Source organism: Canis lupus, chromosome 3 (genome assembly GCF_011100685.1).
Source record: "Canis lupus familiaris isolate Mischka breed German Shepherd chromosome 3, alternate assembly UU_Cfam_GSD_1.0, whole genome shotgun sequence".
NCBI lineage: Eukaryota > Metazoa > Chordata > Mammalia > Carnivora > Canidae > Canis > Canis lupus.
This window is the reverse complement of record NC_049224.1, coordinates 27,340,342-27,354,406: the sequence shown is the minus strand read 5'-3', so window position 1 is coordinate 27,354,406 and position 14,065 is coordinate 27,340,342. Positions and strand designations below refer to the sequence as shown.

At 40.2% G+C, this 14,065-nt stretch overlaps 1 protein-coding gene across 1 annotated transcript in view; it reads left to right on the top strand.

The window, feature by feature from the left end:
* Nucleotides 1-14,065, top strand: part of CMYA5 (cardiomyopathy associated 5) — an 89,391-nt gene that overhangs the window by 32,673 nt on the left and 42,653 nt on the right. The window contains exon 2 of the mRNA XM_038532132.1: nt 2,668-12,676. Coding sequence (XP_038388060.1) covers nt 2,668-12,676 — 10,009 coding nt within the window. The remainder of the gene's footprint in view (nt 1-2,667; nt 12,677-14,065) is intronic.

Genomic DNA, 14,065 nt, shown 5'->3' with positions numbered 1-14,065 from the left:
GATTCAGTCCAGAATCAAGATAGAGTATTAATTCCTAATTAAGTTCAGTGGTTTAATACCAAAGCAAATAAGTGAGAGCAATGTTGCCAAGGAAATGGAGAAACTACTTCCCACTGCTTTCCAGCCCTTTGCACTCATGGCATGTGTAGGAAGTGAAATTGCTTATAGTGCCCTCGGATAAATGGATGAGGCTGCTTGCTGTTGAAGACAGCTAGGCAGGGGTTTTGGCTGCTCTGGGCTCTACCTGGCTGTGGTGAAAGTTAAGGAAATCAGGATTTCAGTGGTCTATAAGCTCTTTCAGCAGACTGTTGGGAAACTCTGAGGTTTAAGAAAGGGGAGTAGAATGTAACTATAGGGATTTATGATCTCGGCCCTCAGCCTAATCTAACTAGGAAGTGTTTGAAGTGAGAAAAGGTGTATAGTACTTAAATTTCATAGTTAGGATTGTTTAGGCCAGTGATTTTCTATTCTGCTTTAGATTGGAGTCACTTGGAGTCACTTTAAAACATAAAAACACAGCAAAGCTGAGACCCTACCCTAGTGTAGTTAAATCTGAGTCTTTGTGGGGAGGGGTATGGGATAGCATCATTATTTTTAAAAAGTTTCCTACTGTTGATTCTAAAATATGTCCAGAATTAAGAACCACTGACATAAGTAGTGATTGATGATTAAAAATTATTAGTAAGGAACCTAAGTTCTAACTGTGTATATTTCAGAAAGTTAGTAATTAGTATATACGTGTGTGTGTGTGTATGTATATATATATATATATATATATACTTATATATTAATACTTATCAAAATTAATACTTAATTTAATACTTAAACCTAGTGGTATTTTAGCATAGAAAGGTTTTTTTTGTTTGTTTGTTTTTGTTGTTATTGTTGTAGAAAAGTATATGCCAGTCAGGATTTTTTTTTATTATTAAAAGTAGTTTGTAAAATAAAAAAATAAAAAAATAAAAAAATAAAAGTAGTTTGTTTATCGTAAATTATAGCCATATTCTTAGAAGCCTATAGCCCTTGGAGTTTTAATCTGCAACTTAATGCTTATGAAGTAAAGGCAAACATGATTGCTGAACTGATCAGGAATAATAACCCTGGAGGTTTTTAAACTAAGCCTTGAAGAGGAGATAGAATTTAGATATGCAGAAAAGGTGGAGTGAGATGAGGGATAAGAATTATAAATGGAGGGATCCCTGGGTGGCGCAGCGGTTTGGCGCCTGCCTTTGGCCCAGGGCGCGATCCTGGAGACCCGGGATCGGATCCCACGTCGGGCTCCCGGTGCATGGAGCCTGCTTCTCCCTCTGCCTGTGTCTCTGCCTCTCTCTCTCTCTGTGACTATCATGAATAAATAAATAAAATTAAAAAAAAAAAAAAGAATTATAAATGGAGGGGAGCACCTGGGTGGCTCAGTCGGTTAAGTGTCAGCTTCGGCTCATGTCATGTTCTCAGAATTTTGGGATCAAGCCCCACTGTCAGGCTTCCTGCTTCTCCCTCTGCTCCCACCCCTCAGTCAAGTAAATAAATAAAATCCTAAAAATATTGTAATTGGAAGAATCTGTAATATTGTAAATGAGCACCTGGGAGGAAGAGGTATAAGAAAATTTCAGAGAAGAGTGCTGCAGAGTCTGAGACAGAGGCCCCTTGGCAATTGAAGGGGCAGCCAAAGCCAGCTGTCTCTTGAGAGCATATGAGAGCAGCCCAAGGAAACCATCTTTTCACCTGTAGCAGTTGAAAATGGGTATATCCAGATTCCTGATGATGTGTGGAAAACTGATTACAGATAGTGTTCAGTGAACACTAATTATATGCCAGGCCCTTTTCCTGGGTACTTCATGTGTATTAACTAATTTAATCCTCACAGCAACCTGGAGAGGTAGGTTCTATTATGATCCCTGACTTACAAATGAGGAAATGTGCAGCCCGAAGGCTGTTTGGGGATGTCTCTATGTTTTTCCTGTATGGCTCTGATCCAGAGTCCACATGATGTATTTACTGGGCAGTGAATTATATAGTTAAAATAGAAATGTACAAGGTAGGAATAGGGTGAAAGTGGGTCTTGGAAATAAGGTCAACTAGGGATCATAAAGTTAAGTATTTTGAACTTTTTGTTTCTACAAGTATGAGGAATTTACTGGTATTTTAAAAGCAAGGAATGGGATGCTGAAAAATTGTAGTAAAGTTGGTCTGGAAGGATGAGTAGGGTAGGTTAAGGATGGAGAGTGTAGGAGGTAAACATTAGGAAGCTAATGAAATAAACTAGAAATGATATGATAAAAAGCTAGGTCAGGGTGTGGTAGTAGTAACAGGGAGGGCACAAATGATGAAGGCCTGTGATGAAGGTTCTGGTGACCACAGAGTGAGCCTAAGTGATTGGGTGAGCCACGGGAGGTCTGGGGAACAGTCCCAATTAAGGTAGGAAGTGAACTGAATCATTCCAGCTGGGATGTGTTATTATATTTCATGTCCTGACTTCAAGTTTTAAACTTTAGTTTGCATACTTACCCATTTTTGATATGGATGTCAATATTTGTATACTGTAAATTTCACATTAATCCATTACCTAGTAAAAATAGGATATTGACTTGTTTCCATGTATAATTAATATGCTGTTATTTTATTACTAATATATATGATTATTAATAATATTATTGCTTACTTTAGTTTATCAGACCAAGATGAAGAGGGCAAGACCAAGCAGAAGTGTATTATATCTGACCCCTCGTTTTCCATGGTGACGGTTCAACGGGAAGATAGTGGAATAACGTGGGAGACCAATTCAAGCAGGTCTTCTACTCCTTGGGCCTCAGAAGAGAGTCAAACTTCGGGTGTGTGTAGTCTGGAGGGGTCAACTCTGAATTCCCCTCCAGGAAATGTTTCCTTTATAGTGGATGAAGTTAAAAAGGTTCGGAAAAGAGCACCCAAGTCAAAGCGTGGCTCACCATCACTGCGTCGGAAAAGCAACAAAAAAAGAAATTCTCTTGAATCTCAAGATGTTCCAGCAAACACAAAAGATAATTCTTTAATTTCAGAAAGCCAGGTACTAAAGACCCAGAAAGAGAAGTCATCTACTGGCATTTATGATAAAATGAGAAAAAAGAAGACCACCTCAAGTACACCTCCTATTACCGGGGCAATATACAAAGAACACAAGCCCTTAGTGTTAAGGCCAGTCTACATAGGAACAGTACAATATAAAATTAAGATGTTTAACTCAGTTAAAGAAGAATTAATTCCTCTACAATTTTATGGAACATTACCAAAGGGTTATGTAATTAAAGAAATTCATTATAGGAAGGGGAAAGATGCATCCATTAGTCTAGAGCCAGATATGAGCAATCTTGATTCTAATATAGTTTCCCCAACAGGCAAATTAGTAGCCCAAAGCATAGAAGATGATAAAGTAAAAGAGCTTGCTTCACCCTGGAAAGCTGCACTCTCTAAAGGATCAGAGTCCTTGACCTCCATATTCAGTCATGAAGATAAAAAGAAAATTTACGTTGATTCTCCCCTAAAGGCCACATCTGTCACCAAGCACACAGTTTCTTCTCATGCAAGTAATGACACAGCAGAACAAGAAGTACAGCTCAGCCCTCCTCAGTCAGTGCCACAACAGCCAGGCAATGAAGCAAAACTCCTTGAAATGGAGCCTTCCTCTCCTATACCTGATACATCTACAACTGGGTTCCTGGAAACAGCAAAGGAAGAATTTGAGCCTGATTTACAAGAAATTGTGACTTCAGAGCATGACTTTTCAATCTTACCACCTTTAGTGGATGAGGTAAAGAAGGAAGATGTTTATTCTGCTGACCATTCTATTTCACTGGAAGCAGAAAAGGATTCTCTGGAAACAGGTGCACTAGGCTTGGCAGCATCCATCCAGGAAGATTTTGGCATAGAGACAGAAGACCTGACTTCACCAGAAAGGGCAGAAGCAGTCTCTGAACAACAAACCCCTCCTCATCTGGATGTCAAAGGAATGCAGAAAGAAAACATTCCTGAGCCACCCATTTCTCTTTCTGAACCTCCAGTGTTAGAGGAACCAAGGAGAGAAGAAGTAGAAACTTCTCTACCAATAGCTGCTACCCCTGAACCTGAAGATTCTAATTTAGTGGAAGAGGAGATCATAGAACTTGAATACCCAGAGAGTCCATCTATTTCTGAGAAGCCCTTCCCACCATATTTGGCCCCTGAAGTGGAGCAGAAAGAAGAGAAGATCTTTTTACCATCACTGAAAACATCAATACCTGAACATGTCGCTTCATCTGAGGAAGAAAGAGAGGAAAATGAGTCTGTTTCTACTGATTCTGCTTTTGTATCAGAATATTCAGTCCCACAGGATTTGAACCATGAGCTGGAGAGGCAAGAAGTAGAGTCAGTTTCTCCATCCACTGTAAAAGGTGTATCAGAACATGCAACTTTTTCAGAAGAGGAGAATGAGGAATTTGAGACTTTAGCCTCTGTGTCTGAACGCTCTCTCTCACCATCCACAACTGAGCAGACCTTTGAATGCCAGGCCCCACTATTTTCAACTGCTACATTAGAACAGGGGGTCCTGTCAGAAGTAGAGGACCTAGGAAGTGAGCATTTCATACCAGACTCAGCATCGACTTTCCAAAATGCAGTTCCACCAAGTGCAGTACAGGAACCCTCTAAGAAAATAATTGATGATGTGTCCCCATTAAAATCAAAGGGTATTTCTGAGCACATGATTTTGTCAGAAGAAAAGAAGGAAGACACCGGATTATATTCCCCAGATGTGGCCTCTGTCTCTGAACACTTCCTCCCACCATCCACAACTGAGCAGACTTCTGAATGCCAGGCCCCACTATTTTCAACTGCTACATTAGAACAGGGGGTCCTGTCAGAAGTAGAGGACCTAGGAAGTAAGCACTTCACACCAGATTCAACATCGACTTTCCAAAATGCAGTTCCACCAAGTGCAGTACAGGAACCCTCTAAGAAAATAATTGATGATGTGTCCCCATTAAAATCAAAAGGTATTTCTGAGCACATGATTTTGTCAGAAGAAAAGAAGGAAGACACCGGATTATATTCCCCAGATGTGGCCTCTGTCTCTGAACACTCCCTCCCACCATCCACAACTGAGCAGACTTCTGAATGCCAGGCCCTGCCATTTGCAGCCACTTCATCTGAACATGTGGTCCTATCAGAAGAGACAGTAGAAATGGAGTACACACCCTCTTCCACCTCAACTTCTGAATTTTCAGTACCACCATATGCAACACCGGAATCACAGGAAGAAGAAATTGTCCACAGATCCCCTTTAAATCTAAAAGGTGCCTCTTCACCCACGAATTTCTCAGAAGAAGAGCAAGAAGACATTGGACCTTTTTCTCCAGACTCGGCATTTGTGTCAGAATTCTCATTTTCACCCTATGCAACTCAGGAAGCAGAGAAAAGAGAATTTGAGTGTGATTCTCCAATATGTTTAACATCACCATCTGAGCACACTATTTTATCAGATGAAGACACTGAGGAAATTGAACTTTTTTCACCAGACTCAGCATCACAAGTTTCAATCCCACCATATAGGATCCCAGAAACAAAGAAAAATGAATCTGAGCATGATTCTCTGGTAACTGAAATATCTGCTTCCGGATATTTTTGTTCTTCAGAAGCAGATGAGGAAGACATTGTGCTGACGGCTGCCACACCCGTGCCTGAGCACCTGAGTTCATCACAGAAGCAACAAGACAAACCTTCCCCTTCAATGTCTGCACCTGAAGACTTGAGACCTTCCACAAATAAAAGGGAGATCACGGGAGTTCAGCCAGATGCTCAAACAACCTCAACATCTGTATCTGAATATCTCATTTGGACACAGCAGCAGGTGACGCGAGCATTCTCAGAATCTGAGTCTGAAGACTCGATTTCACCATATTTAACCAGTGAAACGGAGAAGGGAGAAATTCAGACCAGCTCGTCAGTAGTTGCAACACCTGTTTCTTTACCTGCACAATCATTACCAGTAAAGGAAGACACCAAGCCTGTTTTGCATTCTGCTCAATATTCAGTTTCACCTGATTCAGTTCATGCACTTCCTAAGGAACAAGAAGCCAAAGCATCGCTCACTCCGAAAGCTGCAAATGAACAGATGGCTTTGTTAAAAGTTAAAAGTAAGGAAGAAATTGTGCCTGATTCTCAAGAAGCTACAGCACATATATCACGGGATCAAGAAATGGAGCCTCAGCCTCCAAATGTTCTAGGGTCTGGAATGAAATATTCAGTTCTGCCTGACTCGGTAGATGAGCCAAAGAAGGATGTAAAACCCAATTTAGCTCCAAATGTGACATCTGAACTAGAACCGAGGATGTTGTCAGAGAATGAGCCTGAAGTAATAAAACCATATTCACCTCTAAAGGACACATCTTTGTCTGGACCTGAGATTTTATCAGCTGTAAAAATGCAAGCGAAACACGACCCTAAAATAGCTGATACATCTAGAGCATTGCATTCAACTCCACCAAGAGTGCAAGAGGAAACGGAACCTGGACCGCCTGCACCAGAATTTTCAGAAGAAAGAAAGGAAGAAATTGAACCCAGTTGTTCAATAACTACAACCTCTGTAACTCAGCATGATTCAAGCTTAACCAAGTTAGCAAGAGAAGAAACCCCAACAGATTTATCTTTTACCATGCCTATAGAACATCCAGTCGTAACAGAAGTAGAAAAGAGTGAATTAGGAAGTGGTTTGCCACCACTGGTGACATCTATAGATGAGGATTCACTTTTTAAAGAAGAAAAGAAGGTAGCAAGGAAAACTACTTCTCCCACTGAAACTGCTGCATCCGAACGTCCAGCTTGGTCAGAAGCAGAGAAAGAAATTAAATTTGATTCACTTACAAGAATATCCTCTCTACCAGAGCATTCTTTGTCCAACGTAGAAACTGAGGAAGTTAAACCTGGGTTGCCAATAACCAAAGCATTGTCTTCTCAGCGTTCAGATGTATCAAAGGATGAGAGGGTAGAAAATGAACAAGGTCTTTCATTTGCAACAGTCCTCAACTCTGAGCAACTGGTTTTATCACAGAAAAAGAATTCTGTGTCTGCTTCAGAGGTGTCAGGTCCTGAACATGTGCTTTTGCTCAACAAAGGTGGTGAGGTGAAGAAAAAAGAAATTGAACTTCCTTCCTCACAAAACATGTCACCTGTACCCAAACATACAGTTCTAAAAGACAAAAATGAGGAAATGGAAAGTTCTTCTCCTGAGCTGGAAAATTTAGTGTCAGCAGACTTAACTTCAACCCCCAGAGATGATAAGAACAGACAGACAGTGGAGCCATCTTCCACAGCTCAGGGAGATTTCCTGTCAGAAAAACAAGATCTTTCTCTGGCAGAGCTTTCTTTGGAACTTGAAAAGAAAGACAGGCCACACCAAGTATCAGAATTACCAAGCGCTGAGTCAGAATTCACTTGTAGTTTAGGTGGGCAAGATGGATCCATAGATACAAAACAAATAAAATCTCCCATAACTGAAACAGAGGATTCTGTCTTAGAAAAGGGCTTCGCTGAGTTTGGGGGCAGAGGAGAAGGAAAAGAAGAAAACAGGGAACATCATGTGCCAGCTACAGTCGACCCCAAAATTTCAGAGGTTTTATCATGCCTAGAGGAGGAGCCTCAGATTCAAGAAGTTAAATATTTCTCCCCCAAGGTAGTCAGCTTGGGGTCAAAAGAAGCATTGACCCCTCTAGTTGAAGGAGACAGCTTCAAAGAACTTCAGCCACACACTTTTTCTTTAAAAGGATTATCAGAGAAGTTGAACCATTTGGCTGACATTAAAAGTGGAGAAAAGCAAGAAATAAGCCCATTACTGTCAACAGGAATTCCGAAGACACAAGTGATAGGAGACGCTGAAATGAAACCAAGTGAAGAAAGAGACCAACCGAATTTATTCCGTGTGCCCCAGAGTATAATAGAACCATCAGAGGTAGTTTCTTCTGACCTCCTTGAGGAACAACAGAAGCCCGGAAAAGCACTTCATTCAGATCAAGCTGTTAAATTACCTGATGTAAGCATGTCTTTTGCAGATAAACAAGATCTAGGTGTTAAACAGCTCGAGGCTGCTCTGCTGGATAAAGACCATACATGTGAGACTGGAAAGCAGCCTCTGCCACATTCTGAAGAAATTCCTTTATCATTACAAGAGCCAGTATCTACACTCAGTGTCACTAGTGGTGACATGGAGGCCTTATCAACTAAAATGTACTCTTCTGAAGAAATAAAGTTGGCCCCCAAACCAAAATCTTTAGTTCCAATTGGAAATGTAGAGATAAATGAAGCAGAGGGGAAGCAGATTTTCTCTTTTATCAGAAGTGAAAGTATGATACTGGAGAAAGTAAACACAGAATCTTCCAGGCCTTGCAAAGAAGTCAGCCAGGAAGAAATCAAACTACCTTCTGAAAGAATCTTCCAGAAGCCAGCATCCGGCCCATCAATGGAAGAAATCAAATCAGAAACTATTCCTTCTTCCGCCAAAGCAGCCCATTTCCTAGCAGAAGATGCAGAACTTGCCTCAGGCAATGAAAAAGAAGCACACAGAAGTATATCTCCTTTACCTGGAGAGAAGCCATTAGAAGAAGCAAAAATGATTCAGTCAAAGGCTGTAGATGATGTTAATGAAAGTGGGAAGCCAGCATCCGAAGTGAAAATACCCACACCAATAAAACCCCTCTCCTCAATCCAAGACAGTGAAGAACCTCAGCCCACAGAGCCACCTGAGGTGACACAAAAGTTGCCTGAGCAGCCAAAGGCAGTTGAGCCAGTCCTTTCCGAGGAGAAGGGAAAGAAAGGAATTTTATCTTTCACATCATGGATGTCCAGTTTGTTCTTTGGATCAAGCACTTCAGATAAGAAAGTTGCTGAAAAAGATTTAGAAACTCAGCCAAGTCCATCTGTAGACAAAGCAGTGCCTATGGCAGAGTCTGAAGGAGCAGCTCCAGCTGACTTTAATGCAACCAAGAAACCAGCTGATCATCTGTTACCAGAGGCAAAACTTAAACCTGCTGAAAAATCCAGAGGTACTTTAGTTAAATCTGGTGAAGGCCGAGACTCTGAAGAAAAACCCACATTTTTATCAAATGTGGAAGTTTTACAACAGCCAAAATCCATCTTTGAGGTGTCTAGTGAAGATTATGGGAAAAAAGAAATCCGAGACTATTCAGAGGAAATGGACCTAAACTTGGTAGCTGCTTCTGGTGATGGTGAGGAACATCATGAAATTCAATCTTACTCTCCCATGGGTGAGAAATCCAATGCGGACGAAGTGCAAAATGCTGTTCCTCTTCACATTACTGATAGTAAAAAAGCTCAGAAGCCAGAAATTTCTGCTCCATCTAAATGGAATATTTCTATTCTTAGGGAAGAGCCAAGAAGTGATCAAAAAGAAAAATTACTCTTTTCATTTGATGCAGTAGATAAGGTGCCACAACAGCCAAAATCAGCCTCATCTAGCTTCACAAGTAAAAATATCACGAAGGAATCAGAGAAGCCAGAGACAATAATTTTGCCAGTAGAAGAATCTAAATGCAGTTTAATTGATCTGGGTGAAGACAGGCTGAAGAAAGAAATGCTAAAACCTACTTCCTTGAAAATTTCTGAAGAGGAAACAAAACTCAGGTCTGTTAGCCCAACTGAGGAGAAAGGTGACTTGGAAACCAGATCATATTCCTTGGCAGAAAGGAAGGTACTGGCAGAAAAGCAAGAAACTGTGGTCCCATTAGAATTTAGAGACAATAAAATAGGGAAGGCACAGATTGCACATGGGTCCAGCCCTATTAAATTGGAAGAATCAAAAGCTGCAGCCGTGCTGCAGCAAGTCTCTCAGAATGAAGACCACAAAGAAAGATACACAATAATGAAGCAGGAGAAAGAAGAAAAACAAAAGCTGTCACAAGTATTTTCAGAAGGAAAGCAGCAGCAGGAAATTCAGCCTTATTCTGTGAATGTAGTTAGGTCTGTGCCTGAAGAATCCAATATCTCCTTATGTCCTTCTTTGGATGAAACTCAGCCATTTTCATTAGTTAAAACTGTATCAGTTACTGAAAAATCAGGAACAGTGCTCTTAGAGGCTCACCCGGAGATCAGGGAAACAAGGGCAGTAGGAACTCAACCACATTCAAGAGAAGAAAGTAAAGTTTTGGTGGAGAAAACTAAGACTTTCCTTCCAGTGGATCTTCCTTATCCTGATGAAAGAGATAGCCACTCTTTACCTCAGGAAGGAAATCTGACACTGGAAAAGTCAAGCAGGGATACGGCAAGTCACAATGAAGAAAAGGGCCAGGACACAGTGGCAGAGCCATCAGAAGGTAGTTCAATAGATATTACAAAAGAAAGTATGAAACAAGGATCTCCATCTAAAGAGTCTGAAAGGATTTTAGATCATCCTTTTGATGAAACAAAGAGCTTAGAAACCCCACCATATTTGTTGTCATCTGTGAAATCACAAACACTTGTTTCAGGAACTTCCCCAGAAATTAGTACAGTGAAGAAACAAGAAATGTCACTGTCAGAATTGACTCCAGAGGGGCATACAGTCCATACTCTTCAAACATCTAAAGATCTAACATCTGAAATGTTTAAACAATCGGTTCTTGTTTCAAAGCACCACATGGAGGCTGAGGAAAACGCCCATGTAAGTGAACCAGGCTCTTCAGCAAGCAGCAACTATGCTCAATTTATAAAGAATGCATCAGCAATCAATGCTGGTAGAATGGCTCCTCCTAGAGAAATATCCGAGAAGCCTGGAGACACGTATGCAAAAGATGAAGACTTTGCAGTGACTAGTAAGCCAGCAGGACTTTCAGAAGATCAAAAGAGTGCTTTCAGTATTATTTCTGAAGGCTGCGAAATATTGAATATTCATGCCTCTGCATTTATTTCTTCAGTTGATCAGGAAGAAAGTGAACAAATGCAAGATAAGTTAGAATATTTGGAAGAGAAGGCTTCCTTTAAAACTGTATCCCTTCATGACCGTAGTGAGGCAGTTTCTTGCCATAAATCATTAAAGACTACGTTAGAAGATTCTGATCAAGTTACATCACTGCAAGAAGATAAACAAAAGGAATCTCTTACCCTGAAAGGGGAGATACCCACAGATTCAGAAACTGATGATTTCACCCTTAATCAGCCCACAGTTCCCAGTGAAGAAGATTATTTTGAAAAATACACATTGATTGATTATAACATCTCCCCAGACCCAGAAAAACAAAAAGCTCCATGGAAATCAAATGTTGAAGTGGAACTCCCAAAGGCAGTTACGGAAGAGACTGTCTCTTTCCCAGAAAGTTCAGAGGAAAGTGCCCTGGAACATGAATATGACTTGGTGAAATTAGATGAAAGCTTCTATGGGATGGAAAAGGACTACAGCAAGTTATCTCACCCAGAGACCCAGAAGCCTTTGGATACCCGGCAATCAGCTGACAAAGATGCTGCAAAGAGCATAAATAGAGATGTGGACTTAAAGTCACCTGGAATGCCTTTATTTGGTGCAGAAGAAGGAGTTTTGTCACGAACCCAGATATTTCCTACCACCACTAAAGCCATTAATCCAGAACTTCTGGAGGAGCCACCTGCACTTGCATTTTTTTACGAGGACCTATATGAACAAGCAGTTGGAGAGAAAAACAAGGAAGAGGAGACAGCTTCTGAAGGTGACAGTGTGAAATCTGAGGCATCATTTCCAAGCAGGAATTCTGACACTGATGATGGAACAGGAATATATTTTGAGAAGTACATACTCAAAGATGACATTCTCCATGACACATCTGTAACTCAAAAGGACCAAGGCCAAGGTCTGGAAGAAAAAACATTTGGTAAGGATGATTCATACCAATCAATAGCTGTAGAAGGGGACATTTGGGGGAGGTCTGGAACTATTTTGGGGGAGAAGAGTCTGGAAGAGAAACAGAAAGCTACTTATGGGGAAGGAGAATCAGTAGGCCTTTTGGAGACCCTTGACAATGAAGCTCTGCAAGGGAAAACTCCCATCAGTGAGGAAGTCACAGTGGTTACCCAGATGGTAAGCTATGCAGTTCCATTTGAAGACACCCATCATGTCCTGGAGAGAGCAGGTGAAACAAGTAGTCAGAATAATGAAGCAGCAAGTGCAAGTCCAGAAGTCAATCTGAATGTCCCAGTGCAAGTGTCCTTCCCAGAGGAAGAATTTGCATCAGGCATAACTTGTGTTCAAGAAACACTGCAAGAAGAACCTAAAATAATGGTCCCACCGGAGCCAAGTGAAGACAGACTTCACAGCAGCCCTGTTCAGGATGAGTATGAATTTGCAGAATCCCCGAATTATGAAATGGTTGCACAAGACACTTTATCAGAGGAACTGTATTCAGAACCCACGCCTGAAGATGTGTTATCTCAAGGAAAGGAGTCCTTTGAACACGTCAGCGAAAATGAATTTGTGAGTGAGGTGGAACAAAGTATGTCTGCTGAACAGAAGGAGTTGGTTAGAGAGAAGACAGAACAAGAACAATTATCCTCAGAGTTAGCAACTGAGAAGGAACAAAAGGAACTGAAAAAGTCCCAGATTGACACATACTGTTACACTTGCAAAAGCCCAATTTCTGCAGTTGACCAGATGTTTGGCATGCACAAAGACCATGAGGTTGCAACACTTGATACAGCTATAAGTGCTGTAAAGGTAAAAAGATTTTAAAGTATATAAGTACATAATAATACATTTACATTTAATTTTTTTCATATTTTCTCAACTTAAAGAATGACCAATATTTGATATATTCATATTTAGGCAAAATAGTCTGAAAGAAAGCTAAAAAGTTTTTCCTAGGCATCTAGTTAAGATTAGTTTGACTTATGTTTGTTGGACATACACTATGTGTCAGTCATTTTTCTAGGTTCTCGCAATACCAGTGTAAATAACACAGGGTCACAGTCTTTGAGGGGTCTTATGGTGGTAGCCCTTAACATTATCTGAAAAAGCCAAACAATTTTAAATTGAAAAATATACTTTCAAGCATAAAATATAATTCATTTTCTGTTATCTACACTATCATTCTTTAAACACACAGATTTATATTACATTGAGCAAATTTATTGCAAGTTTTATAAAATATTCAATACAGTTTTAAATTTTGGTTTTCCCTGTATTTCCTTTTTGGGTATAAGGTTGATATAAAGAATGGAGAGCTTTTGCATTCTTTCTGTGTCTATAGACTCCCAATGTTAAAAAGTTTGTCACAATACATATCCTTATGCATGTGATTATAAATACTCTGTTTCTCCCAAGATATTAGTGGAAATCAAGCAGTTAGTCTTTGAGATTCTTACATACTTTCAGTAGCCTTCTACCTGGAATTCTCTCTTCAAGCCATCCTCTCCTACATTAGCCGGAATGATCTTAAAATGCAAGTAATCAAAAGAATTGAGCACTCACTATGTGCCAGGCACTGTGTTAAGTTTTTTATACACAAGGTATCTTTTACTCCTCATAAAAACCCTGTTATCATCACCAATTTGCAGGTAATGAAATGGGTGCAGATAGTTTCAATGATTTGCCCAAGATCACGGAAGACAGACTAGGATTGATACCCAGGTCTGTCTGATGCCAGACCTCATATTCTTGACTGTATATCCATATTGCTTGGCCCAGTGCCTCGCTAATGATAGCAATTTTCAATATGATTATTCAATTAGGTCACTGTTAAATAATTGTTAGGCTCATTTTGATTTCAAAAAGGACATGTTAGAATCTTGGCATCCCCCCCCCCCCCCCATTTAAACTTCTCAATTCTCTAACATTGGTTCTGTTTCTTCAAGGTGAAATTTTGTTGAAACTTTACCTAGATAAAGTTTGGGGGTAGAGGATGTGGCAATTTTTTTAATGAAGTCTCAGGCTTCTGGATGCTTTAGCAATGAAATGTGCCCAATTCTGTGATGACACTTGGTTTTGTTAACTGACAACTACCAGGCACTGTCAGCAGAAAGAAGGCTAGATGTTTTTCAGTGTTCTTAATTATGGTTTATTCATCTCTGAGTTTAAGAAATTAAAAAATAATTCTGTCTAAATATT